This window comes from Amphiura filiformis, chromosome 14, assembly GCF_039555335.1.
Source record: "Amphiura filiformis chromosome 14, Afil_fr2py, whole genome shotgun sequence".
Classification (NCBI taxonomy): domain Eukaryota; kingdom Metazoa; phylum Echinodermata; class Ophiuroidea; order Amphilepidida; family Amphiuridae; genus Amphiura; species Amphiura filiformis.
Window position 1 is genome coordinate 37,766,773 of NC_092641.1, and position 26,630 is coordinate 37,793,402.

The window sequence follows — 26,630 nt, forward strand, 5'->3', positions numbered from 1 at the left end:
TCATGAAGGTTGTATGATCTAAATTCATAGTATAGATACAACACTCTACATCATGTGCATCCCTTTAAAACTGATATAAAACACTCATGGCAGAGTACAGCATTGGTAGCCCTACCAGATATCACCCTGTTATTAATATACAAAGCTTTGAAAGCTGTCATCATTAGAGATGGTAGGCCATTCAAGATAACTCAATCACTATAGCAGTTGCTTTTAAGTTTTAAAAACCCCAGAGGTTTTTTTTCACTGACAATTTGCTTCTAATAAACACCCCCTTTTATAATATTGCATGCCCCTGGGCCATTTATTACAGACAATACAGTTAGGTGTTTTTCAAATTAGATGCAATAATTACCTGAATTCCACAGCATTTCCAAAACTCAGTTGTCTTGTTGATCCCCAGTCATAGTCAATCAATGTAATATTTAATGACCATTGTCCAAAGGCTATTTCCATCACAAACTCACAAGGGTTAATTAATATTGATGCTCTCAGATATATCTTTGTGACCTTTAGGTCAAGGGTCACACAACAACTTATACCCAGGCATTTATCTGATACAGTACAGGTCAAGATGTCAGAAATGGCTGGAGGCTTGATGAGTGGACATGCTATATACATAAAGTTAAAATCAGAAAAAGATGTTATCAATTAACTGCTATGTGATGTTTGTTGATTAGACAAGTACATTTAGCTTTTGGGAGAAAAATATCACTTTTTTCTTTCGCTTTCATTTTCTATGTTTTTAGTGAGATTTTGTTCATTTTCACAAAGTTCATGATCAAACAAACCAAGTATTGAAGTTACATCAAAGTCACTTCATTTTCATAAAGTACCTTCAGTGTCGATCACACAGAATTTATCAATTCAAAAAGGCGTCTAATGACCATGGACAGCGCCATAGCCAGACCACTGCTCAATACCGAGTGATCACAATATATACAAAAAAACAGGAATTTTAAGAACAAAATTGGTGTGTAAAATTATTAGTTTGGATGAATGAGATTTTATCATGTTTGCAAAACTAAATTAAGAAACTATTTGCAGATGGAAATAAAATCTATTGATGGAAACTCTTATTTTTTGCATTGGATCTGGCAAAGCTAACCATTCAAATGTCTGGCCTGGTGATCACTCGTGCATACATACTACAAGTGCTTCACTTCTTCGAGCTGTATGGTGCGATGTAATTGTCTGTTCAGTACGTAAGTCACATGCCGTAGATAATGTTTAGACTTGTACTATCTGATTCATATTAGTTTAATGCAATAATGTGTGATTTGCATAAAGAATAGATTCTTATTTAAATGTTTGGTTTCACTGATCACATTATCCTCTTTTAATTTTGAGCCAAACAAATGAGGTATAACGAAGAAAATAGCTGACAATTTTGATTCATTTCAACGCCTACAATGCGTGTTCTACGTTCGCCGATCGTATTACATGTAACTGCATGGAGCATCGCGCTTGACGTGTGTACATACATGCTGACATCCACGGTACATGTTAGCAAATACTTGATCGTTGAACTCTGAATAAAACCGGGTCGACCCGGTTTTAATACAAAAAGTTACATTTTACTGTTATTAACGCACTTCAGGCTTAGTCTTTTACGTGGTATTTTAGTATACCACAGGGCATTATAATTATGCAAAAAGTAGAAAGCCGAGTAAAATTGAGGGCGTCGCTGTGAAGCAAATCACACATTATGGCTCTAATGCTTTGCATGCTAGCCATAGGCTTTAATATAAAAAGTCCAAATTTTTAAAATGTCAAAAGCTATTTCAAGAACTACTGAACAAATACTAGGCTTGTTTGTACTGCATTGCATTTTTTATGTTGATTCCAAATATGGTCATGATGTAAAATTTTGAAATTTTGACTTTGTAAAGAAAATTCTAAACTTGTCGAAAGGTAAATTTAGTGTTAAAGAAACATTTTGTAATTGACAGAATTGAGTCTGGACCTAATGGTACTCACCATTTTCCTGTGGTGCTAGTTGACCATGCTCACATGGTGCATCACTGACAAAGTCCTGCATGTGTGCATATCAAGTTATTAACAAGAAATTATAAATAATAAATAGTTATGATACCTGCAACAATAAGTATAAAAACAGTTGAAAACACATCACAATGATTCAGCAAACCACAATTATAGGAGACAAGAACATATACTATTTTGATCCTCTGCTCATGACCTCCTTTGAAGAAAGAAGTTCTAATTCTAATAAAAGTAAAATATAGTTAAGTCAAGTCTCTCACTCCAAAGCAAATAGATGATTATAAGCAATGCTTTTAGCAAGCTACAAGTCCTTTGATGAAACTATCAGCATGGTTTGTTAACATTTAAAAAATGCATCCTATATCTTTTAACTTTGTTTCTAACCAATGTGCTGCACTGACAATGAAAAAAAAAAATGAAGACAATAAGGTGTTTGACAGTATTTCGATAGTTGATATGACTCATGCCCAACTGTTGTTTTAAAAATGTATTTTGGAACTGGAACTTAAGTGCCAGAGAAGCACACTCTGCCATTCTCTCAACACATGACCAGCTTACATGTTTCTTCAAAGTAGGTAAAGTAAAGGTAAAGGAGACGATCCTGTAAACAGTGATCAGAGTGCCCATCTCTCTTTCATTGGCGATTGGGCCAGACTCCTCCATGTAATGTTGCTATAGGGGGATCGCTACACCTCCTCCACAGCGAGTCTGTTAGCTTCCCAGCATTTAAGAATGCCGGTAACCATTTATACACCTGGGTAGAGAGGAGTAATCGAGATAAAGTGCCTTACTTAAGGGCACAACACGATGGCGTTGCCGGGGCTCGAACCCGCAACCTTCTGATTATGAGTCGGAGCCCGTTCTGCTCGACCAACGTGCTTCAAAGTTAACTGTCCAAATCTCTGCATTATCAACATGCATCATTATACAAGAATATAGTACTATATTGGTCTAACCATTCATTAATAGTAAAACTTGTTGGTAATATTAAACTTATTCATACCTCTAATCCAAGTTTCCTAAGCACTGCTTGTATAGCCTCCGCACCAACTTTGTTCCCAATAACTGTGGCAAAACCTGTGATAGTCCCATCCCCTGGTAGAGTGAATGATGCATTGGGGTTGCAAAATGGGATTGGGACCAGGGACTTGCTCAGTACTTCCATGTCTAGGCATTCATCATCAATGCAGAATGTTAGATCAAGATCAAACTCAAATGATTGTAGCTTGTCGTTCTTGTCAATGCTGAATCTGTTAAAACAATCAAGAGCCAAACGTTTTCAATCAATCAAAGAGAATAGTATGAAGAGAAAAATGATTTCTTTAATAATAGATAGAGAAAAGCAAGGGAGTGGGGACATGGCTATTCCATTTATAACCCTCACTCCTGTGGAAACTTCTTCAATCAATCAAAGAGAATAGAATGAAGAGAAAAATGATTTATTTAATAATAGATAGAGTAAAGCAAGGGAGTGGGGACATGGCTATTCCATTTATAACCCGCACTCCTGTGCAAACTTTTGGAAGTTTGAATTTCAAATGAAATTAGCATATTTTCACTTCCTCTGTGGAATATTTAGGCTGAATATTTCTCATAGGGTGCCTGAAATTCAAATGGAGCTACCTACCTAATATATTCATTCCATTTAAAATTCATACTACCCTGTGGAAGATATTTCCAAAGTCTTCCCCAGAGGGAGTGCAGAGAGAAGGGCAAATGAGAGATATAGACATACTATAAAAGACAAAAATACAGTATAACATACAGCTGGAAACACGTACAGGCTAACAGGAAAAAGTAAACAAATTCAAATTTGCTTTACCTCTAGTTCATTAGTGACATAGGTGCATATTTTGCTGGTTGCAGTATTCAATTGTGTCTGTAATGTTAATCACGCAGAACATACAAGGGCAGTTTGTTGACATGCTTGTGCTAGAACCGTGAAAAGACATTAATGTTACTACTACATAACTTGAGGTATACCAAAGTATAGTAGGGAGAGAGAGATGCAAGAGATATAATAAAGTGTGCATGAAGGAGAAGAAAGGAACAAAGTGGAATGGATAAGAAAGGAGGAAAGCGGTTAAAAGAGAGAAAATGATGATGATGATAATGATGATTCTGATGATGATGATTCTGATAACAGAAGTAATGACAACAAGTACGTACCCAATCTGAAGAGGTTCTCCAATTGACAATAACTCTAGTTTTCCCCAATCATAGCTGAATATACTGATATTATGATTCCACTCCCCCAACCCCATAGTGATCTCAAACTGACAAGGGTCCAGGATAAACCAGAACCGTGTGCTTAGAGTGGCCACTTTGATGTCCAGTTCTACACAGCAGTCAAATCCAAGACATTTCTCATGGTGTGTGCACACCATGTTGCTAGGCAGCTTGGGTAATTTGATTTTCTTGGGGCAATCTGATGGAAGAAGGAATACATAAAACACCATAGCAGCAAATGTTGGTTAAAGGCATCAAAATGGGCATAGTCTTAGAGTATTTTATGCTGAGTAAATTTAGGATGGAAACCAGGCTTGATTATGCCATCTTTGGCTGCAATCTTAATTCTCAAAATGCTATTATTTGGCCATTTCCTGCTCTACTAAACTAATTATTGTAGTAAAAAGATACGAATCAACAGTTCACTCACAAACAGCAACAAATAGCAGTGAGTAATATCAAATTAATTAATTTGAATTAAACAAATTTAGAACCAGATAACAGTGATGCACCATTCAATTTTATTATTGAAAGAGTTTTTTTTTCAATTAAAAGAGAATTAAAACACTGACCTCTGTGCCATCCATTCTGTACCACCATGGGTTTGTTGCAGGGATCCAAACTCACAAATTCCTACAATTTGTAAATAATTACAACACAAATGAATACAGCTTAACTTTTATTGTAGTAGACATTTTTGATTAAGCTTACTTTGACATCACACATACACTAATAACAAAATAATTTAAAAAAATTAAGAACTACAAATGGCAACAAAGAATATAAGAAACCTATGCAGAATTATACATGTTGAGTATTGAAGTCTTGTTTTCCCCTGACTGGGTGTGATTTCTCTGGCTACAACATTTTACAAAGACCCTTCGCGCTGCTTACAGCATAAACTGGATTTTAGCGACTTGTTCCTGCAGAAAACCCTACAATGAAGACTGAAAATTCCTATGAGCAGGCACAGATGGGTCTTCAAGATCCAAGAGATACACTAAAGCAGAGCTGTGTAAGTCTACTATGAGCAGGCACATGGGATGAGATCCGAGAGATACACTGGAGCAAACACTGGAGAACTCCTTCAACATCTGTTACCAGATCGTATGATTATTGATCCTCGTCTGCGGCATTCTGTCAGATCCCACGACCTAGCTGTCAAAATCTCAAGATCCAACCTGGTCAGCCACCAGAGGTCATTCCTTCCATCCTCAGCTCACCTTTGGAATGCTCTACCTGGTCCAATTATCTCTAACCAGAATCGGCTGAGCTTCAAACGGGGGTTAACAACTATCTTGGCGCTTAACTCCATCAGCGCTTATCATACCGATAGCAGCTGTTAATGCCTTGCATAGTTTAGACATAAAAAAAATAATAATAAATAAAAAAGATGTTAAGACCTTGTACCTTCAAATATGCATGCCACTACCTGATTTGAGGAGAACCAAAGTTTATTACTTCTGCACCTTGATATCTACTTACATCTATGCCCAGCTTCTGCATAACTGCTTCAATTGCTGCCCGCCCTGCATTCTTGCCGACCTGCTTGGCAAATTCTGTGATGCTTCCACCTGGAAAAATTATGACAAATAAGCTCAGAACAAGGAGATTAGACCATTACTACTGACTAAAAACTGACTCATGTTTTTACCTTATCCAGACTTATAAGCTCAGAACAAAGAGATTAGTCCATTACTACTGACTAAAAACTGACTCATGTTTTTACCTTATCCAGACTTATAAGCTCAGAACAAAGAGATTAGTCCATTACTACTGACTAAAAACTGACTCATGTTTTTACCTGATCTAGACTTATAAGCTCAGAACAAGGAGATTAGTCAGTTACAGTGCAAAATGTGCATAGAGGTTGTATTCATATGTCCCTAATGTTTGTCCTACATGTTTCTCATTTTAGTCCAGTCAAACACCAATCTTTAATCTATTGTTGAAGAGGATAATAAGCTTATACTTATGTATAGAATTAGTAAAAAGCTTAGTCTTTGTTTGCTTTGGCTAAATCCTGTTCAAGTGGTGGGTTAACCAACAATTAACAATGAGAGGACATTCCTGAACCTCGTTGAGTTGGGGATGATTTGAAGTGACCGCCAATTATGACCATTTGATATTTAATACCAGCAATGTGGAAAAAGAGAAATAATGTAGTGCCAAAATACTGTACCCTTTTACTGAAGGAGCAAAGTTTAACAAGTTATAACTCCGCTTCTGGATATCGTTTGAAGTCAAATGATATATCATTGTAAAGCTTATGATATATATTTTCTAAACACGGAAGAAATCAAATCTGACCAGGGGCTGACTTTACAAGCGTTTCGACCTGGACGTCACATATTATGTTGACATAAACAATTGTCATTGTCACCAATGGTTACTGTAGCCAAACTCCATCAATAAATGAATCATGAAAATACAGTACTCTATCTTTTCAAGCTTACTTACCAGGAATGCTGAGTGAGAAGTTAGTATTGCAGAATGGAATAGGCACATTGGTTTTCTTAAGAATGTCAAGTGAGGGCAGCAGACAAGTATCATCATCAGGTAAACACACAGAGAAGGCAAAATCAAGCACAAACACTTTCTCATCTGTCAGTTTGTCAATGATGTATGTTGCCTTTACTGCAGAACCAATATTTATGTACTGTCTTGAACCTGTGAGGAAAAAAACAAAAGAAATATATCATTCTCCCCTGGGTAGAGAGGCAAGTGGGGCAAAGCGCCTTGCCCAAACATGATAGCACTGCTGGGACTCAAACTCACAATCCTCCAATGGCAAGGCAGAACCCATACCGCTGCACCACCGTGTCCCCATGAAGAATGAAGATGAATACATGAAGATGAAGAATACTCTTTTATTTTACACTTTCATGAAGATATTGTGTTTTGAAAAATTATCCTTTTTTGTATATCATTATTCAGATTTCTTCATCACAGTACACAGACAAGTGGGGTAGAATGTAATAGCTGCCTTTTGTGTAATACCTAATTGTTTGCAGCACAATCCCTCATTGTAAATTGCTGATATTCTGTTTTACTTTCATGATGGCCTCTAATTAACTAACCCAAGATATTACTTTTACATGCAGTCTGGGTTCTTCATGTGTTATTAATTAAAAGTACATTTATTGGAATGTTGTAAATGGCAGCTAGTACATTCAACTGCACTTACTCCCTATTCCAGAAAAATACAGAGCTAATTTTTGGGATCAAAAAAATATTATCCTGTTTTGCCAAATGAAACATAGCTAAATCCTAATCCTTTAGTTTGTCCTAACTGGCAATAAAAGTCCAGTTTTAATATTTGGTCAATTTCTTGAAAAAAAAAGCCAAAAACATGCATTTTCGCCATATTTTCTAACAATCGAGTCACAAAAAACAAAGACTTGGAACAAGTCTAAGCATTCCAAATCTTGAATATATGCTGAAATTTTGCTATAATTTTCACTTTTTTTGAGTTACTTAAATTAAATGATTGGTTATCAGAATGAAACGTTTTCCAAAAATTAGACTGCATAAACTGAAATTAGTCTTGGTACAAGTCTTTGGGCTTTATTGTCACAGCATACAAAAAACACCTTAAAATACATGTTTTTGCCGGCCCTTATTTCCAAAAATTGACCAAATATTTAAATTTGACTTTTATTGCCAGTTAGGACTACCTAAAGGATTAGGATTTAGCTATGTTTTATTTGGAAAAACAGGATAATATATTTTTTTAATCCCAAAAAATTAGTTCTGTATTTTTCTGGAATAGGGAGGAGAATGGTTTTTCATTCCTCAGTCTGCCATTAGTGTGGACTACTCACCCCAGTGATACTCAAACAATGTGAGATTCAGTGACCATTCTCCAAATCCAATAGACAGAACAAACTCACATGGGTCTAGTATCATCCATGCATTAGTTGTCAGGTTCACTATTTGTAGGTCTATTTGCATACAGCAGCGTACACCCAGGCAGTAGTCACTGAAGGCACAAGTTAATGTGTTTGCTAATGAGGGCAGACTCAACGAACAATCTGTAAATTTGGAGAAAAAATGATGACACATGTACCTTTATGTAAAGAAATATGATCAGAGGTATTGTTGCAATCAGGGTTAGGATTATGATTACGGTATAGGGTTAAGAGCTCCACTGAAGAAATTTAGAGGTGAAATAAGCAACAAAGTCAGGGCTCAGAGTACAACACAAAAATGGGCAAAAAGTAGGAGTAGTTATCTAATTTTGCAGAGAGATTAGTGATGTGAAGCAGATCAAGATAGAAACTTTTCTAATATTAAATGAATTTTATTTTCTATGTAAAAGTAGTAAGGAAAACGGTGTTGCTATAATTAGTAATTTTCTATGGAAAACTAGGGCTTTGCCGAAAACTTAACTACAGTTGTTTTATTAGGGGATGTATTAATTTCTTGAAATGTTAATATTGGCTGCCTTCTAAAATAAGTATTTTGTGATTCTAGTATCTTCTGTTTATGGTATGTTTCAGTAGATATGCACAAAAGAAGCCCATTCTCAAAACTTCAGTTGATTCTAATTTTAAAGTTGTTCAGGATTATGTATATTATATAGGCACTGTAATACACATTTGATGAATACAAATACAATATTTTTGACAAGTGAATGAATCCCTAAGAACTTTTTTGCACCCAAACATAAGCTAGTGGTATAAAATCTTAACATTTTTTTCAGAAAATTGGAGGGATGAGGCTATGTATCACAAAATACCCTTTAACATGCTTAAAGCAAATTTGAATTCACACTTGTTTTAGTTATTTTCGTTCACATTTCCTATATTCTAAACTCAATTGATACAATACACACAATAACACAAAGATAAGCAAAGGAGCAACAAAAAGGCAGAGAAGCCCTGTCAACCTGAAACCTCATGGCAGTATGGTGGGTGTTGATGATAATAATATAAAGTGACAACTTTAAAAACAAATTCCCATTGTAAATAATCACGTTGTAACTCACCGCCACGGCTATCAATTATTGCTTGTGTGTCGCATGTTTCATCTACAGACACTTTATCACTCAATCCTATGAAATCAAACAGGGCTTTGATGGCCTCCTGAGCTGCATTTTTTCCAACTTTTTTGATGAACTCAGATGCAGAAAATCCACCTGCATAAGTATATATAAACATGATCAGGATTTGGCAACAATCAAAGGTGTAATTACACACTTTTATACTTGAGGGACAGCAAAATTCAGATTAACCCCATGAGAACTACCTGCCGATTGGTCAAAAAGAAGTTTTCATTATCAATTGGACCAATCAGCATTATTGTTAGAATAATTTCACCACACAAAAAATTGGGGTGAATTATTTGCAAAGCTCCATTCTGATTGGTGATTAAAGCAAAGATATCATGCAATTGACCAATCAGAAGCAATGTTAGATCGGCAGATAGTGCTCAGGTGGTTAAAGGGATGTTAAAGGGATGTTTAAAAAAATCTATAACATGTTCTGGCAAAAAAAAATCTATAACATGTTCTGGCAAAAAAAATCTATAACATGTTCTGAAGTCACTTACATATGTTTGAAAAAGTGGGGAATTAAATACATTTTCTTTTCAGAAATGTTGACAAAATATGTATAAACTGAAAGTCTGTCTTTGAGATCATGTTTGCTGCTGGACTTGTACAAAATTCCTTATCCCCGGCTGATAAAGAATTAAAGATTTGTCTTTCTTTACATGAAAGTGCAGTGTTTAGTTTATCCATTGTAGGGGTTAGTTACTACATTAGTTAATGTCCTGCAGTTTGGAATTACCAGATTTCTGAATGTCCTTTTAACTATCATTACATTGGGCATGAGGTTTCAAAGATAGGGGTCCAGGGCCGGTCTGAGGGATTTTCAAGTGGCCTATGTAATACATATTTCTGGTGCCCCCTTTGAAGACAAGAATGCAACCCTTATGATGGAGGCATAAAAAGAAGGTGTTCAATTTTTTTATAGATCACTAGATGAATCTTTAACCCCCTGAGCCCTGAGCACTACCTACCGATCTAACATTGCCTCTGATTGGTCAATTATATGATATCTTTATTTTAATCACCAATCAGAATGGAGTTTTGCAAATAATTCACCCTAATTTTTTGTGTGATGAAATTATTCTAACAATGTTGCTGATTGGTCCAATTGATAATGAAAACTCCTTTTTGACCAATAGGCAGGTAGTTCTCATGGGGATAAGGCAAACTTGACAGTTACTCACCAGGCAGAGACAGAGAGAAGTTATTATTACATAATGGTATAGGAATCTTGTGTTCTTGTACAAGGTCTACATCAAACACACAATCCTGTGAGTCTGGACACACTTTGGCAGCCATATCAATAGCAAACACCTTCTCGTCATCTAGTTTATCAATGGCATAGTCAATAGTTATAGCACCAATATCCAGAGACTCTGACTGACCTGCAAAAGAAGTATGAGATGAGACAAATTATCTTTAAACAGAGAGCATGTGTATCAAATGGGTCCTTAAATAATAAAGTCTTGAAAGGCAAAAAACAGCACTATTTTTAAATTGAAAAGCTGTAAAGATGACCAGTTTTAGGCCAACATATGTGATTTACAAGTTTGTGAATGTAAAAGACATCAAATTTCCATATTAAATTTTACTGGTAAATATTCCAAATATAGAGTTTTTCACAAATATGATCAAACACAAAATAACCAAGCTATAATCCATTTGGCTTCCTCGAGAGAGTGATGTCAGTACATTGTCAGAGTTACTATGTGCGTGTACACATGTACCACCTTTGACTGCGCAAATGAACACACCAGTTCTTTAAGTCAAACGCATGCCATTTAATACTATGTGCATTGGAGCACACTGAAGTCGCTCACTTGAAAATGTTGTATTTCTCTGTGTGTGTAAAAAACTGTGTAATGTGTGTATCATACTCCATTAATGGTAGTCTTCCTACATGTATGGCTGTGCTAATGCTAGTTTCATACTTTCTGCTGCTTGCCACTGAGTGGCAGGATGCTTCATCATGCTGCATGAACTTATCTGCAAGTGGACAGCACGATGCTGAGGAGCAGCAACATGACTCTGACAGGCAATGTTGCTGCTCTGCCAAAAATTGTTTCTATTCTCATACATCAGAGTGGTGCCGCTCAACTCCTAGCAATCTGCCACTTTGGGCAAAGCAGTGGAGTGATCCATATATTGGCTTGTTGCTGGTCTCCAGTAGTGTTTTTGGTGCTACTGGGCAGTGAAGCAAAATCATTGTCAGAGCAGCAAAGCGGCAAATGGCAGGAAAGTATGAAACCAGCATAATGACCACCTGATGACAAATGTCTTATTTAGATTGTCCAAATTTGTACTACTGACTGATTACAGCTTCCTCTAACCACAGTTTACTTACCCCAATCATAGCTGAACAACAAGAATTCATATTTAAGACTCTCAAAACCAACAGCAAATGTAAATTGACATGGGTCAATCTCCAGGTAGGCCCGAAATGACCGATGGAATCCAGGCAATGTGATGGTCAAGCATGTTACTATACTAAGGCAGTTATCACCAAGTGTCACATAGGCTACTTTGGCTACGCTGGATGGCAGGGGTGACAGACTGAAGTTCCTCCCCAAAATGGAACAAGCTGTTGGAAAAACAAAACAAAACAAGTTTTTATTTGAAATTTTGATAATTCAAAGAGATTTAAGATATGATTTTAGGAATGCATTTTTATAATAATAACTAAATAAATTGTCTTTATATAGTGCATTTTGCCAGAGGATTCAAATCACTGTAACTTCGCTGTCACTGGTGAATCATCAGAATTGGATTGCATCAACTGGACTGGTTGTAGCCGAACAGGTCAAATATATCTGCACTTAGATTGTAACACCCACCAATTGTCTGTGCAGATTCTCAAATTCCATTAGGGCAAGGAAGTTTTTGATAACCAAACAACTACTTTTTTGCTTTGTTTATCCTTCATTGTGTGAACAATGTGGCAAATAATATTGGTGATGGCTTCCAAAACCTAACTGTTGTGTCTGCCAGGGTGGAGGTGGTCAGCCAGCAATAAGGTTTAAAGCCATCTCTTATATCCACTTATCTCTTATACCAAGCAAACACAAAAATGTTTTTAAAACGTTATAAACATGTTATAAAACACATTGTGGTTTTTGTTAATAAGTTAAAAAAAATTAAAATGATGGGTTTTATTAAGGTCATGAAAACATTTTCAAATGTTTGATATGAAAAAGCATTATATCAACATTTTAAATGTTTTCAAGATGTTATTGTAAAATATTTTTGACATACATTTTTGGAAAATATTTGGTCAATACTTAATAACATTATGAGAAGTCCTACACATACAACAGATTGTCAAGATCCTTCCAGCTATCACAGGTGGCCTTCCAAATTTTTTCAAAATTGGAATACTGGCTCTATATCTGTTATGTTACTTACATCGATCATCTAGAGCAATTCTGTCTTCCTTTTCCAATCTTGTGCCTGTCATCACTAGGCCTTGATTTGAAAGTAAAGTCTGGAGGGCGCTGTCTGTGAGACTTTGTGGCTTGGGACATGGTTCTCCTCCGTCTAACAGATTCTGTGTGAAACCATTTTAGATATTCAAACATTAATTAAGGCAAATGGCATGGCAGGAGCCATATATTTCCATTTAAATGTAGTGCACTTTTTATATTTTTTTTACTATTAACACATTGATTTTATAGGAAATGAGTTAAGGAAGCCAATAATTTAACCCCATGAGAACTACCTGCCGATTGGCCAAAAAGAGGTTTTCATTTTTAATTGGACCAATCAGCAACATTGTTAGAATAATTTCACTGCGCAAACAAATTGGGGTGAATTATTTGCAAATCTCCATTCTGATTGGTGATTAAAATGAAGATATCATGTAATTGACCAATCAGAGGCAATGCTAGATCGGCAGGTAGTGCTCATGGAGTTACATATCCATAGGTCTTGCAGTTCTTAAAGGTAAAGCCAATAATATATCAAAACAAAAGTTTCAGTTGTTTCCCCCTGCTGAGAAAAATCATGCACACCTGAGCACCGAGAAATGACACCTACAGAATGTCTATTTTTAAGTGCCACCCTGAGTGGCAAAAACATAGACAATCCATTTACCTGTGGCAGCTCTAATTCTTTAAGTGCCACCCTGAGTGCTGTTTCCACCCCAGATGACACTACATCTTGTCCAATCTCCTTGAGACGATTCTTGAGTGCTTCTCGACTGAAATACTCCGTTATGTTCACTAGGAACAATGAAAACAAGACATCAATTATGGCCAGAAGTTATCTTCAATCAATTCCTTTTGCATATTGGGCCATTTTTACAAGTTTTTGCCCGCTTAAGATAATCTCTTATATCCTTTGAGTAAGTATGGGAATTATATTTCAAACAAAAATGGGAAAGAAGTTCAACTTGATCAGGAAACTACCATAAAATCAAGAGGCGTAAACCACAGAGCAGTCAAATTGCATTCGACTACGGTGTGAGAGGTTGTGGGCCCGAACCCTGACAGTGGTTTTAATAGTATGCTCTCGTGGAAAATTGAGTTACCTTATGTTACTGCCCCCTCTCTGAGACTTACTTTTAGGCCATGTGATGGTGCCATTAGGATGACATATTGGTAATGCAATAGCAGAATCTGTTAGGATATCAACAAACACAGCACAGTCTTCTCGGTCTGTCTTAGAGCAAAATCCTACACCCATATTGACCACTACTTCTTGTAAGCTCTTTTGAATACCAAATCTGCAACATATATAGCAAGATATTATAAATACCACATGGGTCTTCACAGCTCTTCACATTTTTATTGAAACCTAGTCTATAACCCCGTAACCTAACAAATTACTAAACTAATTATTTTAGGTTTATTAATTTTCTTAGGGTGTTTTGTTTTGTCATAACTCACCGCAGTACCAGCTCTGTATTTTCAACAAACGGCAGCTCAAATGGAATCACAACATCATTTTGAATTTCTGCAACAACATGATGGAAACATATTTGGCAATTAATTCAAGAAGATTTTTACAACAGATATCAATTTTGTTACATTATGTCGTTAAAAAAACACTAGTAATCCACTCCCAAAATGAGGACTGCAATATTTTAACGAGACAAATCTCACAGTTTGCTAGTTTCTTGTCTCTGATGGCCAGCAGTATTGCCACAGGGGACAGATTTCCCCCCACATTAAAACTTTGCCTCCCCCTTCAGTTGACCCCAGTAAGATTTTTTTTAAATCCCAAAGGCCTAAAATCTAATATCACAGTGGCCAGCACCCAACCAGAAAAAATTCCCCCAAACAAGAAATTGTAAGTCACACACCACATATGGGATGCTGTCCCTAAAGCACATTGATTGGCAAAAATGTATGATACATAAGATCCACAAAATGAGAGGGAACTTGCAAATCTTTATATCGGAGTTATGGCCAGATTTATTATCTCTGCTTTAAAATGATTTTTCAACTTGCTTAGGTTGCTCCCTCACTTGGTGTTCAAAAGCCATCATTTCAATGAAGAACTCCCTTGTTTTCTGGCAGATTCAATGATCCATATCGCCTTTTCTTTCTTGGCGATTTTCCACTATAAATTTTGTTTATATGAGCTCAAGTTTAAAAACAAATATCTAACAGATACCAGTTAAGCATGATATAAAAAAATACAATTTTTTTTTAAATCAGCAGTTTTTGAAAACAAATGATAAAAACATATTTACCGATCATCTCATCATACACTTACCCCATTCAACAAATTCCTTGAAGCTGACTGTATAATTCCACAAGCTACTCAAGCCCATGACAAACTCCAGCTGACAGGGGTCCAGTCGCATGTAAGCTTTGAACGAGAAGCTCACCATGAAGAGTTTGATGTTGAAGCAGCATTCTAGACCTAGACAAGATGGATCTAGTTTGCAGTACATGTTCTTTGGAAGGGAAATCAGGAGTAGTGGACAACCTGAAACAAATACAACAATGTAATCAATTGACAGTAATCACTTTGCATTGACCAAAATATGTGCTGGATAATTTAAAAACACAATGATAGCAAATCATTTCATAAAATTTGTTTGTTTTTAACTTTCTCGTCATTAAAGAAATACATTGATGTGAGTACTTGAAATCTTTACGTAAAAAATACAGCTTTGTTCTGAATCAAATTTCATAAATGGCTGTATTTTCTTGTGAAAGACAAATGTTGGACACAAAAGTACCACACATTTAATGTGTAACTTATCAGTCTGTTTCACACTTTAAAATCAACTTAAGGGGCCTGACAATTTTTTAGTTATGCCCAAATTTATGTGGGGGGGGGGCTTACATTTTTGGAATCGTGTACTACCAATGTGATTGGTCTATTACTTATAAATGACAGCATTGTGCATCATTTTAATGCTCAATCATGCTTGCTAGGATGCTAAATTATTATTTGATATCCACATTGGTAAACCAAATACACACCATTTGGCTTCCTGGAGATGACACTTCAATATGTCAGACTTCCTACAATGTGAAAATGGACCTTCTCCTACCTTTTTGTATCTCAAGGAGGTTTCACTGTGGTTAAGATCAAGAATTTTATTGAGATGTACGATTTAGGCTATTTTGATGTCTGACAATGTCAGATGTGAGATTTTTGTGTGGTGGATTTGGAAAAAAATAAAACAGCGGCAAAAAAGAAATCCAACGGGTTTAACAGGCAAAAAGCGCGTGATTTTGAGACAAACTATTAAATTAAGATGGCCTAATGGATAACAATATATACAACATGAAAATGAGCTGTAAAGTGTGAGACACAAAGCAGTATATCCATGGAAACCAATCTCTGCAAGTCTCTTTAACAAAAATGTTTCAACTTACGGTCCTCTGGTTGCTTGTACCTAGTGATGAGCACCTCCCTTGAGCCAGACGCATTGATACCTCGTTCTTGTAGCTCCATTTTAAGTTGTTCATCGGTTAATGTTTCAGGCAGCACACATGGTTTATTGCTAACCAAATCCTAAATCAAATACAAATTACAATAATTAACCATTGTGAATATAAATAAGTTCAAATTCAACTTTTCTTAAAAATCAAAACAAAAATAGAACATCAAATACAAAGAGGATTGAAATCTATACCCAAAGGTTGTTGCAGCCAAGTCCTATTAAAATCCATTAAAGCATGTAGTAGAAATGACAAAATGTTAGACTTTGATGCATACCGCGGAAACATGGCATGTTGCCTCAGGGGATCGACGCTAAGTCAGCGTGAGCAAACTCAAAATAGCGCAAACAGCGTGGCGTACACAAAAGAAACTCTCGCGAAGATAAGCGATGTCGCCAGGTCTGTACGCTGTACCGGCGTCAGCTGAATTCGGGTATGCTTAGAGCGCACAGGCATGGAAAATTCCAATCTGTGTATTAATAATCTAAGCTTTGATGCCTTAAATCAAGGATGACCTCACATGCCCTTGAATGACCTTTGACCCAAGATAATAAACTGTCTTACATTGCTAATAAACCGCCTTACATTGCCCCAGACCAGATCATTCTATGTCAGTACCATACAAATTCATCAACTTCTGCACACGGTGATGCATTTTAATCATATTTGTAAAATGACACCCAATGACCTTTGACTTCACATCAATTGACATCACACACGTCAATACACCCAAAGATCATTGGTCTCAAGTCCCATTGATATCTGTAAAAGCACATTGGAGAAATCATCAAAAGATGCAGGGTTATCATTTTTGTCAAAGACATGCTCATACACATATATATTGAGCTTTAATTCACAGTCCCCTCACAAACTTGTTCCACGTGAGTGGGGACAATTAGAACCCTTTCCAACATTCATGAGTGTAACACCCACCTTAACAGATTGAATAACTTTAACCAGCTGATTCTTTGTGTCCTCCAATCCCAGGCGTTCCAAGAATGCCAAGATACTTCCAATCTTCAGCTTCCGTACAGAGAATCCTGAGAAAGGGCTGTTTCCAGCTTCTACTTTGGGTATTCCCAAAGACTGCCTGTTGTCCTCCTTTTGTTCCTGTGGTACTGTGATATACAGTGACAATATAAATCAGTTACCCCTCTATGTTAGAGCCATACATACATACATACATACATAAACAACATTTAATAGGGCGCCTTTCCAACTTGATCAAAGCGTCGTAACAACAAAGCAATAACAAAAACAGAGTCAATACGATGGATAAAAATGAGACTTCAAAACTTTCTTGAAACTAGGCAGTGTGCATGCCTCCCTGATGGTTCTTGGGAGGCTGTTGCAGAGTGTGGGTGCCGAAACATAAAACGATTTATCACCAATGCGATTTTTCCCGACATGAGCAGTGAGAAGAGTAGTATCAGAAGATGAACGTGTCATGGGTCCTGTAGCAGGTTTGACTTTATGAGTGAGAAAGTTTGTGAGATAAACTGGTGCATTACCATAATGATCTATTAAAATGAATTTGGTCAATTTTTTCCAAACCAGATTTTTTGGCATATTATTTGTAATATTTACACATTCGGCCAAATTCATTGTGTTTTTATGCCTAACTGAGCAAGTTTGAATAAAAGTCATAATTATGACTTTAAATCCCCCATAGAACAACGCAGTTAAGTGGCTAAGATAGTAAGTCCATCAAGGAGCATCTCCCTTCTTATCATGTTAGGGTTAGAATTCTGTAGCAATGTGAGAATTTGAGAAGATTGCAAATCATCTTCTGTATTGACTTCAAAAAATTGAAGAATCACATGATTTGAGCAAATCATTTCTGAAAAACTTTTCTGATAATCAATTGCTGTTGCCGTTGAATTCTGCTTCGGTAGTTTGGGTCTATAGGCTGAATTGAGCGTTATTTTGGGTGTGGTTGCTCACAATCATTGCTGTTGTTGTTAAGGAATTCTGCTTTGGTGGTTTGGGTCTATAGGCTGAATTGATTTGGGTTTTGGGTGTGGTTACACATCATTCATTGCTGTTGTTGTGGAATTATTCTGCTTTGGTGGTTTGGGTCTATAGGCTGAATTGAGTGGGGTTTTGGGTGTGGTTACTCACCAATCATTGCTGTTGTTGTTAAGGAATTCTGCGTTGGTGGTTTGGGTCTATAGGTTGAATTGATTTGGGTTTTGGGTGTGGTTACTCACCATTCATGGCTGCTGTTATTAAGGAATTCTGCTTTGGAGGTTTGGGTCTATAAGCTGAATTAAGGGATATTTTGAGCGTGGTTACGCACCAATCATTGCTATTGTTGTTAAGGAATTCTGCTTTGGTGGTTTGGGTCTATAAGCTGAATTGAGTGGTATTTTGAGCGTGGTTACTCACCAATCATTGCTGTTGTTCTTAAGGAATTCTGCTTCAGTAGTTTGGGTCTACAGGCTGAATTGAGCGGTATTTTGAGCGTGGTTACTCACCAATCATTGCTGTTGTTGTTAAGGAATTCTGCTTTGGTGGTTTGGGTCTATAGGCTGAATTGAGTGGGGTTTTGGGTGTGGTTACTCACCATTCATGGCTGCTGTTGTTAAGGGATTCTGCTTTGGTGGTTTGGGTCTATAGGATGAATTGAGTGGGGTTTTGGGTGTGGTTACTCACCATTCATGGCTGCTGTTGTTAAGGAATTCTGCTTTGGTGGTTTGGGTCTATAGGATGAGTTGAGTGGGGTTTTGGGTGTGGTTACTCACCATTCATGGCTGCTGTTGTTAAGGAATTCTGCTTTGGTGGTTTGGGTCTATAAGCTGAATTGAGTGGGGTTTTGGGTGTGGTTTTGGGTTTGGATTTCCGTTTTGGTGATGTGTTCTTCTTGTTTCCTTTGTTCCCTCCAAGAACTGAACCTGCTTTGATTACTTCACCCTGTAAAATATTCATATCATAATTGAATTATCTGTAAAAATGTCAAATTGTAGTTACTATTTGATGAAGAATTTTGAATCTTTAGGGCTTGTATGCACTAAGAAATTATTATCAGTCTGAAGAAAGTAATATTCAACATTGTTTCTGCCAGAAACATAATCCTAAAATGTTGAATATTACCATCTTCAGACTGATGTTTTCTTATATATGTAATCAGGATTTCTAACTACCTTCCGTTGAAAAGTAATTTTTATCATTAAATGTAAGTGTAACTAGTTATGGGGGGGGGGGCAAAATGTTGGTGCATTTTTGGACTTGGGAAGATAGAGCTGAATTTCTTTCATTATTTTTCCAAAAATGTATATTTTCATATACTTTTATAGTGAAAATATCGTTTTAATATTTCCTGTCAAATTGATCCTATGTGCATCCTTAAAATCCACAACTTTTTTTTCAGATTCAGGTTCAATTTATTTCAAATTTGTGGCCTGTAGGCCAAATTACATGAAATATTACATTTGCAATTGTTTACATTAAAAGACATAAAAAACATATAAAATATACAAAAATCACCATAAAATTACTCAAAGAAATTAATTGTACTTGTTGAGGCAAAATCTCACACTCACACTCATACAGCTCACCCCTACACCTACACCCCCACCTTACATACACCCAAACTATCAGCCCTCCACAAACACACCCCCACACACCATAGATGCACTAAAGAATTTAATTTAATAAAACAGTAATTAATAAATAACATAACAAAATATTGCACATAAATTGGACCAGCCAAATTATAAGGGATAAATTGAAAACACCAAGATAAAAATGCTGTCATAAAATCACAGTTAAAACACACCAGCTGAATATGAACATGATGAGATGCACTAATTAAGTAGATGAGTGAGATAGGGTATTGAGCTGTTCCCATATCTTTTTGTTTTGGTTCTGGGGACCTGATACTTATTGAACTGTCTAAGGGTCACATTGTGGGTCCTCATATTGTGTGGAAACCATTCTGAATACCTATCAGATCTTGAGCCCCAGTACCTACCCTAAAAACCAACTTATAATCATCGCATTCCTGGATCCATTCTGGGGCTTCAATAGGTCTACTCTCCAACAGTTTTGTAGGATCCATAAACCCTTGTGTCTCTTCATTACCACCTGACTCGCTTCCTCCTGACACTTCTGAAAGACGATTAGGACTAACTTGCTTTATGGCAAAATGTATGTGATTGAACTCTCCACTGCATGGTTGTGATATGGTGGCATGGCCTATACGTTGCCCTTTGGAAACCTAGAGAAAACAATAAGAACTACTTAGAAATCATATCCTAATGGTACAAGAGCATGAGGTATTGCTAACAGCCAACTGAGGTAGAATCAAGGAGTACTGATTCCGTCATTTTTGTGTGTCGCTCATGGAGGCCACTTAATATACCTCCAAATTATTTCACTATGAGCATATCAAACTTCGATGCAAAGCAAGTGGTAGTTTGCACTTTGGATGTAGGCCTACCAAATTGTGCCAAAACACATGTTAAACAAACATTAAAGCAAACATTTGAAATCCTCAAATTTAAAGACGCAAATTATCGTTAAATTCCAAGCCCTTGCCGATGAATGCCGGAGGTACATCAAGTGACCTCCATGACCAAGTGATAAACCAAGATGGCGGATTTGCTATAGCATTACGTCAGCTGCAATTTTGAGCCAGTAATCTTTGAGATAATATCTTTACTAACAGCTAAATCAAATGGGAACAACAATTGGCTAGTGAGGTTCTGGGAAGAATTCGACTGGGTTAGGCCTTGGTTTGGCAAACGTCCAAGTCACCCAGTACTTATACCTAACAGAATGATATCATCAATATCATATAGCATGTATTATAGTGAAAACAGTATACCTTTCCATTTTTGTCTTTTATTTTGTTTTCTAGTTTGATCATTCATTCAGTTGCTGTCATTGTTTTGACATGCTTGAATTAACTTAGGGATATAAGTAGCCATTGGAAAAAAAACCCTGAAATGGTGCGAGTGAAGCGAGCAAGCCGAACGCTTGATCGGAACACTATCTTTTTAGTGAACACAAGGGATTGGGGAATTGGCTATGAGGGTATCAACCCCCTAAACAATTTTTTTCCAGAAAATTTCGGATCCGGATCTGGAAAAAAATTGGAAATCCATAAAAACAGAAAACTTACATCCCTGTTAACTATTTAACACACTACTTAACTACACACATACCCTAAGATACTGCCCCTCTATTATAGTAGCATTGGGTTCTATATTAGTGATGGTGATGATAGTGTTACGAAATGATCCTCCTGTAGCCCTCAGCTCAATCTGATTACTATTGCCATATGACCTACGAATCCTTCCAGCAAATGGTGAAACAATCTGGGTGAGCAACAAACAATACATTACATTTTTGTCAAAAGAATGCTATAAAATAAATAGAATAAATGTGATACCATTGTTCCGTATTCATAGGACTTCAGCAGAGTGGTGCATGAGGGATGATCCAGGGTCACATGATTAGATGATCCACTTTAGACTGGGGGATAGTGGTATCCCTTATCCCCTTTTCTGCCAGCATATCGAGTGCTCAGTGCCAGAGGTGGGTAAATGCAATAGCTGCCATGTGTAGGTGCCATGTGTAGATGAGCACAATATACTGTGTAAATTGCCAAATGTTCACAGGGGAGCTATTGCACTTATCTACTGAACTTGCTTCCAACCAGGATATATGAAGAGCTTCAAGTGAGTTAAACCGCTATCTTGGTGACATCCCATCAGCACTATCTAGTAATAGATAACAGTCTGCTTGCTGTTGATATGTTGATCAGCCTTGACATAAGATATTTAACAAAACTCTAGGTGATCAATGATGATGCAAGAGGTCTCCTTCATTTTGCTTAACCCACTTTTTACATCCATTGGAGTCTGATTATAACCATAAAGGAAATTCTGTCATGTTGAGCCAGACAATTTCTTATGGTGGCTTAAATTATTTTATTATTTCAGATACTTTTCATTAAAGAATGTTGTACATTGTTATTTCAATACCTATTTCAGAAATGTACATTGTAAAATTAACAAATTTATATATAAATTTTGTAAAATGATCACAGTATCAAGCTTATAGAATGTATTATACATTCACTTACATGGGACCCTTCATCAACAAGCAAGTCTACTCCTTGGTCGTCATAGTAACCATTAGTATCCGTAGGATAGAATCCATCTGTATTACATCCTCCCCCAGCCAGACGATATGTCCTAGGGAAATGACGGTGCACTTTGGGTCCAAATATCTGGTTGATAAGACTTCTGGCTTCTTGATAGCTGGAGAGATATTAATAAACATTGCATTATAATAGGTTGAGTACAATGACATTCCAATCAGACTTTTATTCCTGGTGAATTCAGGTTAGCTAGAGACAGGCTGATGCATGATTACGATTATGATTATATTTTCGTGTGATTCTTCCCAGCTGGTGACCTGTGAACCTTGCATTAAGGGTCCTGTACCCTTAAACTCTGGGTGGATGGCATGCCTAGTCATCAGGTCAAGTTATTTCTTAAACATCGGAATATTTGGAGACTCCCTGATGGCCTCTGAGAGTTTGTTCCACACTTTAGGTCCAGCAAATAGTAGGACTTGGCACCAGCAGATTTGAAGGACCTACAATGCTCACCGAAAAGTGTTGGGACACTTGGAACAGGGTTATGTCCCCTAAACAATGTTGAATCATGTAAATGTTATTCATGTGCACCTTGCAGTACCCAACATTGACTGGCGGGGAGGTTAGGGAAGGGTTTAGGCTTGATAGTCAAAAAAGCGGCATTTCAGCACATTAAAAATAACAGAAAGTAGGCCATAACATTAACATAGTATGATTTTCCCATAGGTGAACACATCTGAAGAGATTCGTTGTTAGATGATCCGAGTCCTTCTCTGCCATGCGTATAGAAGGAAATAAGTTAGATAACAAAGAGCAATAGTGTGGGAGCATTTGCAATCTTGCACTTGAATCTTAGGTCTGTTGGAGATAAAGCTATGTTTCACTGGTCTATGGTATTATTGAGGTTTGAAATGGAGAAATGTTGGGTGCTGCTAGGGGCACATGAGTAACATTATTGAGGTTTGAAATGTTGTCACAGGAGAAAGCACATTTTCTTCTGAAAATGTAGGTACCAAAATCAAAATATTCCATCTCACCTGTTTCTAAGTACTTGGTAAGCTTCTTTGACGGCTTTAATAGCATCAAAAACCTTGGAATAGATGTCAAAGAATGGCTTGAGAAGTGTTTTGAGAGGTTCCAGTGGCTCAATCAACATTTGTACTATATCTTCAACTTCTTGCTTGATTTTCATTCTCAATTCAGTCTGAAATATCAAAAATTATTATTTTTCTAGTAAATATTTAAGATAAAGAAATATTTATTGATTATTTATTATTATTATTGGGTTTGTCAAAATGATATAATTTAGTGTGACATAATGACTGGAATACAATGCCGAAATGCTGTAGGCAGATCAATGCTCATGCAAATATTTTGATGCCAGTTTTAACCCTATTCTATTACCCCCATAAAAGTGGTATATTTGAGTGGTGTGGAGGCATCATATTAACTATTGCGTTGCAGTGTTATCAGTTGGGTAAAAACCAGTAAGTGGCATAACATTGGCAAGCTTTACTTGGACTTTAAGCTTTTAGAAAAACAAGTTTAATAATTATGTAAATTTTATGCAAATTAGCTCATGAATAATTAATGGATCATAGCCAGATATGAGGCAAAAATATTTTGATTTACATTTTTGAAGAGTATGAGTACATCAATGTGGTATTTTCATGCAGTTTTAAATACACTGCCGTGTATATGATAAAAAGAAATCCTAGTTAATTTGTACTAAATTTAAAAAGTTTGTGGACATTTTTGGGCTATTTTAGGGCAAAATTTGGCCTAAAAATGGATCAAATATTCAAGTTTCAAACATTTTAAACCATTTTATGATGTGTAAATGGTAGTTATATTAAGAAAAAAGTTTTCTTGTTGACAGAGAAGTGATAAATTATCAAAACTGTTCAAAAGATAAGACCTTATTTGTGTAAATATTTTTTACATGCATATTAAAGGAGTATTTCGTGATCCTAGCATCTTCTTTTTTTACGACATTTTTCAGTAAATATCCACGAAAAAAGCTTATTCCCAAAATTTCAGTTGATTCCGATTTTGCGTTTGCGAGTTATGCATGATTATGTGAATTACACTGCTCCATAGACAATGTGTTGCAATACCAGAACGAAATTCAAATTTTACGATATCTTTGCTAAACAAATTATTCTGCAAGAAATATTTTGTACATAAACATTATGTAGCCAGAGGTTTCCAGTGATATAAAAATCTCAACTTTTTTTGAGAAAAGTGGGGGGATGACCCTGTGGATCACGAAATGCCCTTTTAAGCCATTTTGTGCCATATGGCATGAAATTGATAGGGGTAATAGAATAGGTTTAACAAAATGGCCAATGGTGCCCAATGTGATGATGGTTCAATTAGCCAATCAGAACAGGCATTGCCGGCTAATGGAATGAATATGGTAATTATTATTATTCTTCATGTAAAGGAGGATGATCCAATTTTACCATGCTCTATTCCCTATGGTCTAATATCCTTGACCTTAGACTAATTCCAATCAGCTGTCTACACTGTGCATGTACTGTGTTATGCTTCATAGTGACGACTGATTATCTTACAGTCCATATCGTGACAGACGGTTGACGACTGAGGGCAGCAGTCTAGACCTTAACTATGAAGTTTCACACAGGCCAAAATAGCCCCTAATAGGCTGATTTTCATGTTTTAGGCTTAGACCCCGGGGTGCACACACACCTTCTGTTCCTCTGGATTTATAATCATATATGATAAAATTGCTGTGAACATACATTTCACAAAAAAATCAAACTTGAATATTTAAAAATCAAATTGTTCCATGGTGCAATATGATTGTATGAAAGGAACTCTTTTGGGTTTTTTGTATCTATTACAAGTATTTTGAATTGTATTTTCTTACCATGCTGACAGCTCCTCCAGTGAGTTTCTTGACAGGATCAGCAGCTGATACAACTTCAGTGACCCATACTTCCATCTCTGTTCTAAGATTTGCCAGTGAAGTTGTCAGCTCACTATAGATCTCCTTTAGAAGTGTAGAGAGATCCCACCAATATGGCCGATTACCTGTAAACAGAAAATAGTAGAGCAATTGAGTAAAAGATTGAAATGTATCGTTTGCTGTTCTTTGGATCAAACTTGCACTAGACCAATACCAAGACAGTGCAAGTACATTACACATTATGGTGTCCTCTTGCACAGGAAACTTTTGCTATGGGTTAGCCCTACTATAGGGCCTTCTGACCTCGACCATGGCAATCACTAACAAAAAAACCGCTATACACAGTCAATCTCTAAAACTGCTATACACCCAGTGACCGTGCCCTCCAAAGTTTGTCTTTTAGGTGGAGTGGATACTGGATTTATAGTGGTACTTGGGGTATGTTGAAAAGTCCCTGTAGGGCTACCATGGGTCAGGTTGGGCTTGGTCTCAATTTTTGATTCATACATCATTTTGTTCCAAATAACTTCCTAAAAACTCATAGTTTCAGAAGACATAGGGGACATTATGCCATCTGTATGATGTATCGTCACTGGGCGGGAAAAACCTCATATGTACTTTTTGCCCTTGAACATGGATGAAGCAAACCATTCAATATAAAGTCTACACCTACAATGCTTTATCCATGTTCAAGGGCCAAAAGTAAATATGAGGTGTTTCGTGCATGTACTTTTGGCCCTTGAACATGGATGAAGCAACCTCTTCAATATAAAGTCTACACCTACAAGGCTTTATCCATGTTCAAGGGCCAAAAGTACATATGAGGTTTTTCCCACCCAGTGACAATATGCATCTCTCTATTAGTTTTGAAAAGATCAGGATGTTTATCCCTAACTGTCTCAATACATCCTGGTGCTATATGGATATTCACAATCTAAATACTGAACTGTACCAATGCAGCTGTTCTAGCAGAAGTAAAACCATTCTGATATCCGCTTAAGGGCTGGGGTATGAGCGTTTGGACAGTATTTATTTTGGGACATCAGAGCACATCAGACATATCGAATTGCATTCTGAATACGAAGAATGTCATTCTGATATCAAATAATTTTGATTTTTTGAAATTCGCAATTTAATACACATTTTATGGCAAATCATTAAAATTGATATTTTTGATATTTAACAGTACTTGAAGTAAACTTTATAAATCTGATGATTTATACTTAAAGTGTATGTAGGTGGGATGAAAACCCGACGATCAATTGAAAATTTTGACCTTTACATTATTGAAGATATAGATTTTTTCCCCAAAACACCAAAAAAAAATAGGTCCTTTTGGAAAAAAATCCATATCTTCAATATGAAAGGTCAAAATTTTCAATTGACCGTCGGCTTTTCCTCCCT

The 26,630-nt window shown here is 36.5% G+C and overlaps 3 protein-coding genes across 3 annotated transcripts; all 3 read right to left on the bottom strand.

Annotated features, from left to right (window-relative positions):
• Window positions 1-2,086: 2,086 nt before the first annotated feature.
• Window positions 2,087-13,966, bottom strand: LOC140169399 (uncharacterized). The gene is made up of 13 exons (XM_072192658.1): window positions 13,843-13,966; window positions 13,376-13,503; window positions 12,689-12,830; window positions 11,631-11,867; window positions 10,471-10,671; window positions 9,224-9,373; window positions 8,058-8,267; window positions 6,694-6,903; window positions 5,719-5,807; window positions 4,806-4,866; window positions 4,174-4,432; window positions 3,008-3,254; window positions 2,087-2,095 (listed from the first exon to the last, which is right to left on the bottom strand). The coding sequence occupies exons 1-13, from the start codon at window positions 13,964-13,966 to the stop codon at window positions 2,087-2,089; spliced, it is 2,067 nt and encodes a 688-aa protein (XP_072048759.1).
• A 1,836-nt stretch (window positions 13,967-15,802) lies between these two features.
• On the bottom strand, window positions 15,803-20,307 carry LOC140169400 (uncharacterized). The gene is made up of 5 exons (XM_072192659.1): window positions 20,159-20,307; window positions 18,841-19,098; window positions 17,119-17,303; window positions 16,120-16,258; window positions 15,803-15,816 (listed from the first exon to the last, which is right to left on the bottom strand). Exons 2-5 carry the CDS (start codon window positions 18,845-18,847, stop codon window positions 15,803-15,805), a joined length of 345 nt encoding a protein of 114 aa, XP_072048760.1. The 5' UTR covers window positions 18,848-19,098; window positions 20,159-20,307.
• On the bottom strand, window positions 18,922-25,346 carry LOC140169401 (uncharacterized). The gene is made up of 6 exons (XM_072192660.1): window positions 25,188-25,346; window positions 23,332-23,498; window positions 22,277-22,454; window positions 21,354-21,506; window positions 20,159-20,404; window positions 18,922-19,098 (listed from the first exon to the last, which is right to left on the bottom strand). The coding sequence occupies exons 1-6, from the start codon at window positions 25,260-25,262 to the stop codon at window positions 18,922-18,924; spliced, it is 996 nt and encodes a 331-aa protein (XP_072048761.1). The 5' UTR covers window positions 25,263-25,346.
• Between the last annotated feature and the right edge of the window lie 1,284 nt (window positions 25,347-26,630).

Bases quoted from the DNA above. Each gene is read 5' to 3' on its own strand.
- LOC140169400 (XM_072192659.1), bottom strand. The intron at 16,259-17,118 runs GTGGGTGTTACA...TATTTGATTTAG, and splicing joins AAGTTATTCAATCTGTTAAG to GATTTGGTTAGCAATAAACC.
- LOC140169399 (XM_072192658.1), bottom strand. From the start codon at position 13,966: ATGGGTGTAGGATTTTGCTCTAAGACAGACCGAGAAGACTGTGCTGTG. The intron at 12,831-13,375 runs GTAAATGGATTG...GGTTTCACACAG, and splicing joins AAGAATTAGAGCTGCCACAG to AATCTGTTAGACGGAGGAGA. The intron at 6,904-8,057 runs GTGAGTAGTCCA...TTTTCCTCACAG, and splicing joins ATTGTTTGAGTATCACTGGG to GTTCAAGACAGTACATAAAT.
- LOC140169401 (XM_072192660.1), bottom strand. From the start codon at position 25,262: ATGGAAGTATGGGTCACTGAAGTTGTATCAGCTGCTGATCCTGTCAAG. The intron at 23,499-25,187 runs GTAAGAAAATAC...TTGATATTTCAG, and splicing joins CTGGAGGAGCTGTCAGCATG to ACTGAATTGAGAATGAAAAT. The intron at 19,099-20,158 runs GTAGGTACTGGG...AATATTTTACAG, and splicing joins ATTATAAGTTGGTTTTTAGG to GGTGAAGTAATCAAAGCAGG.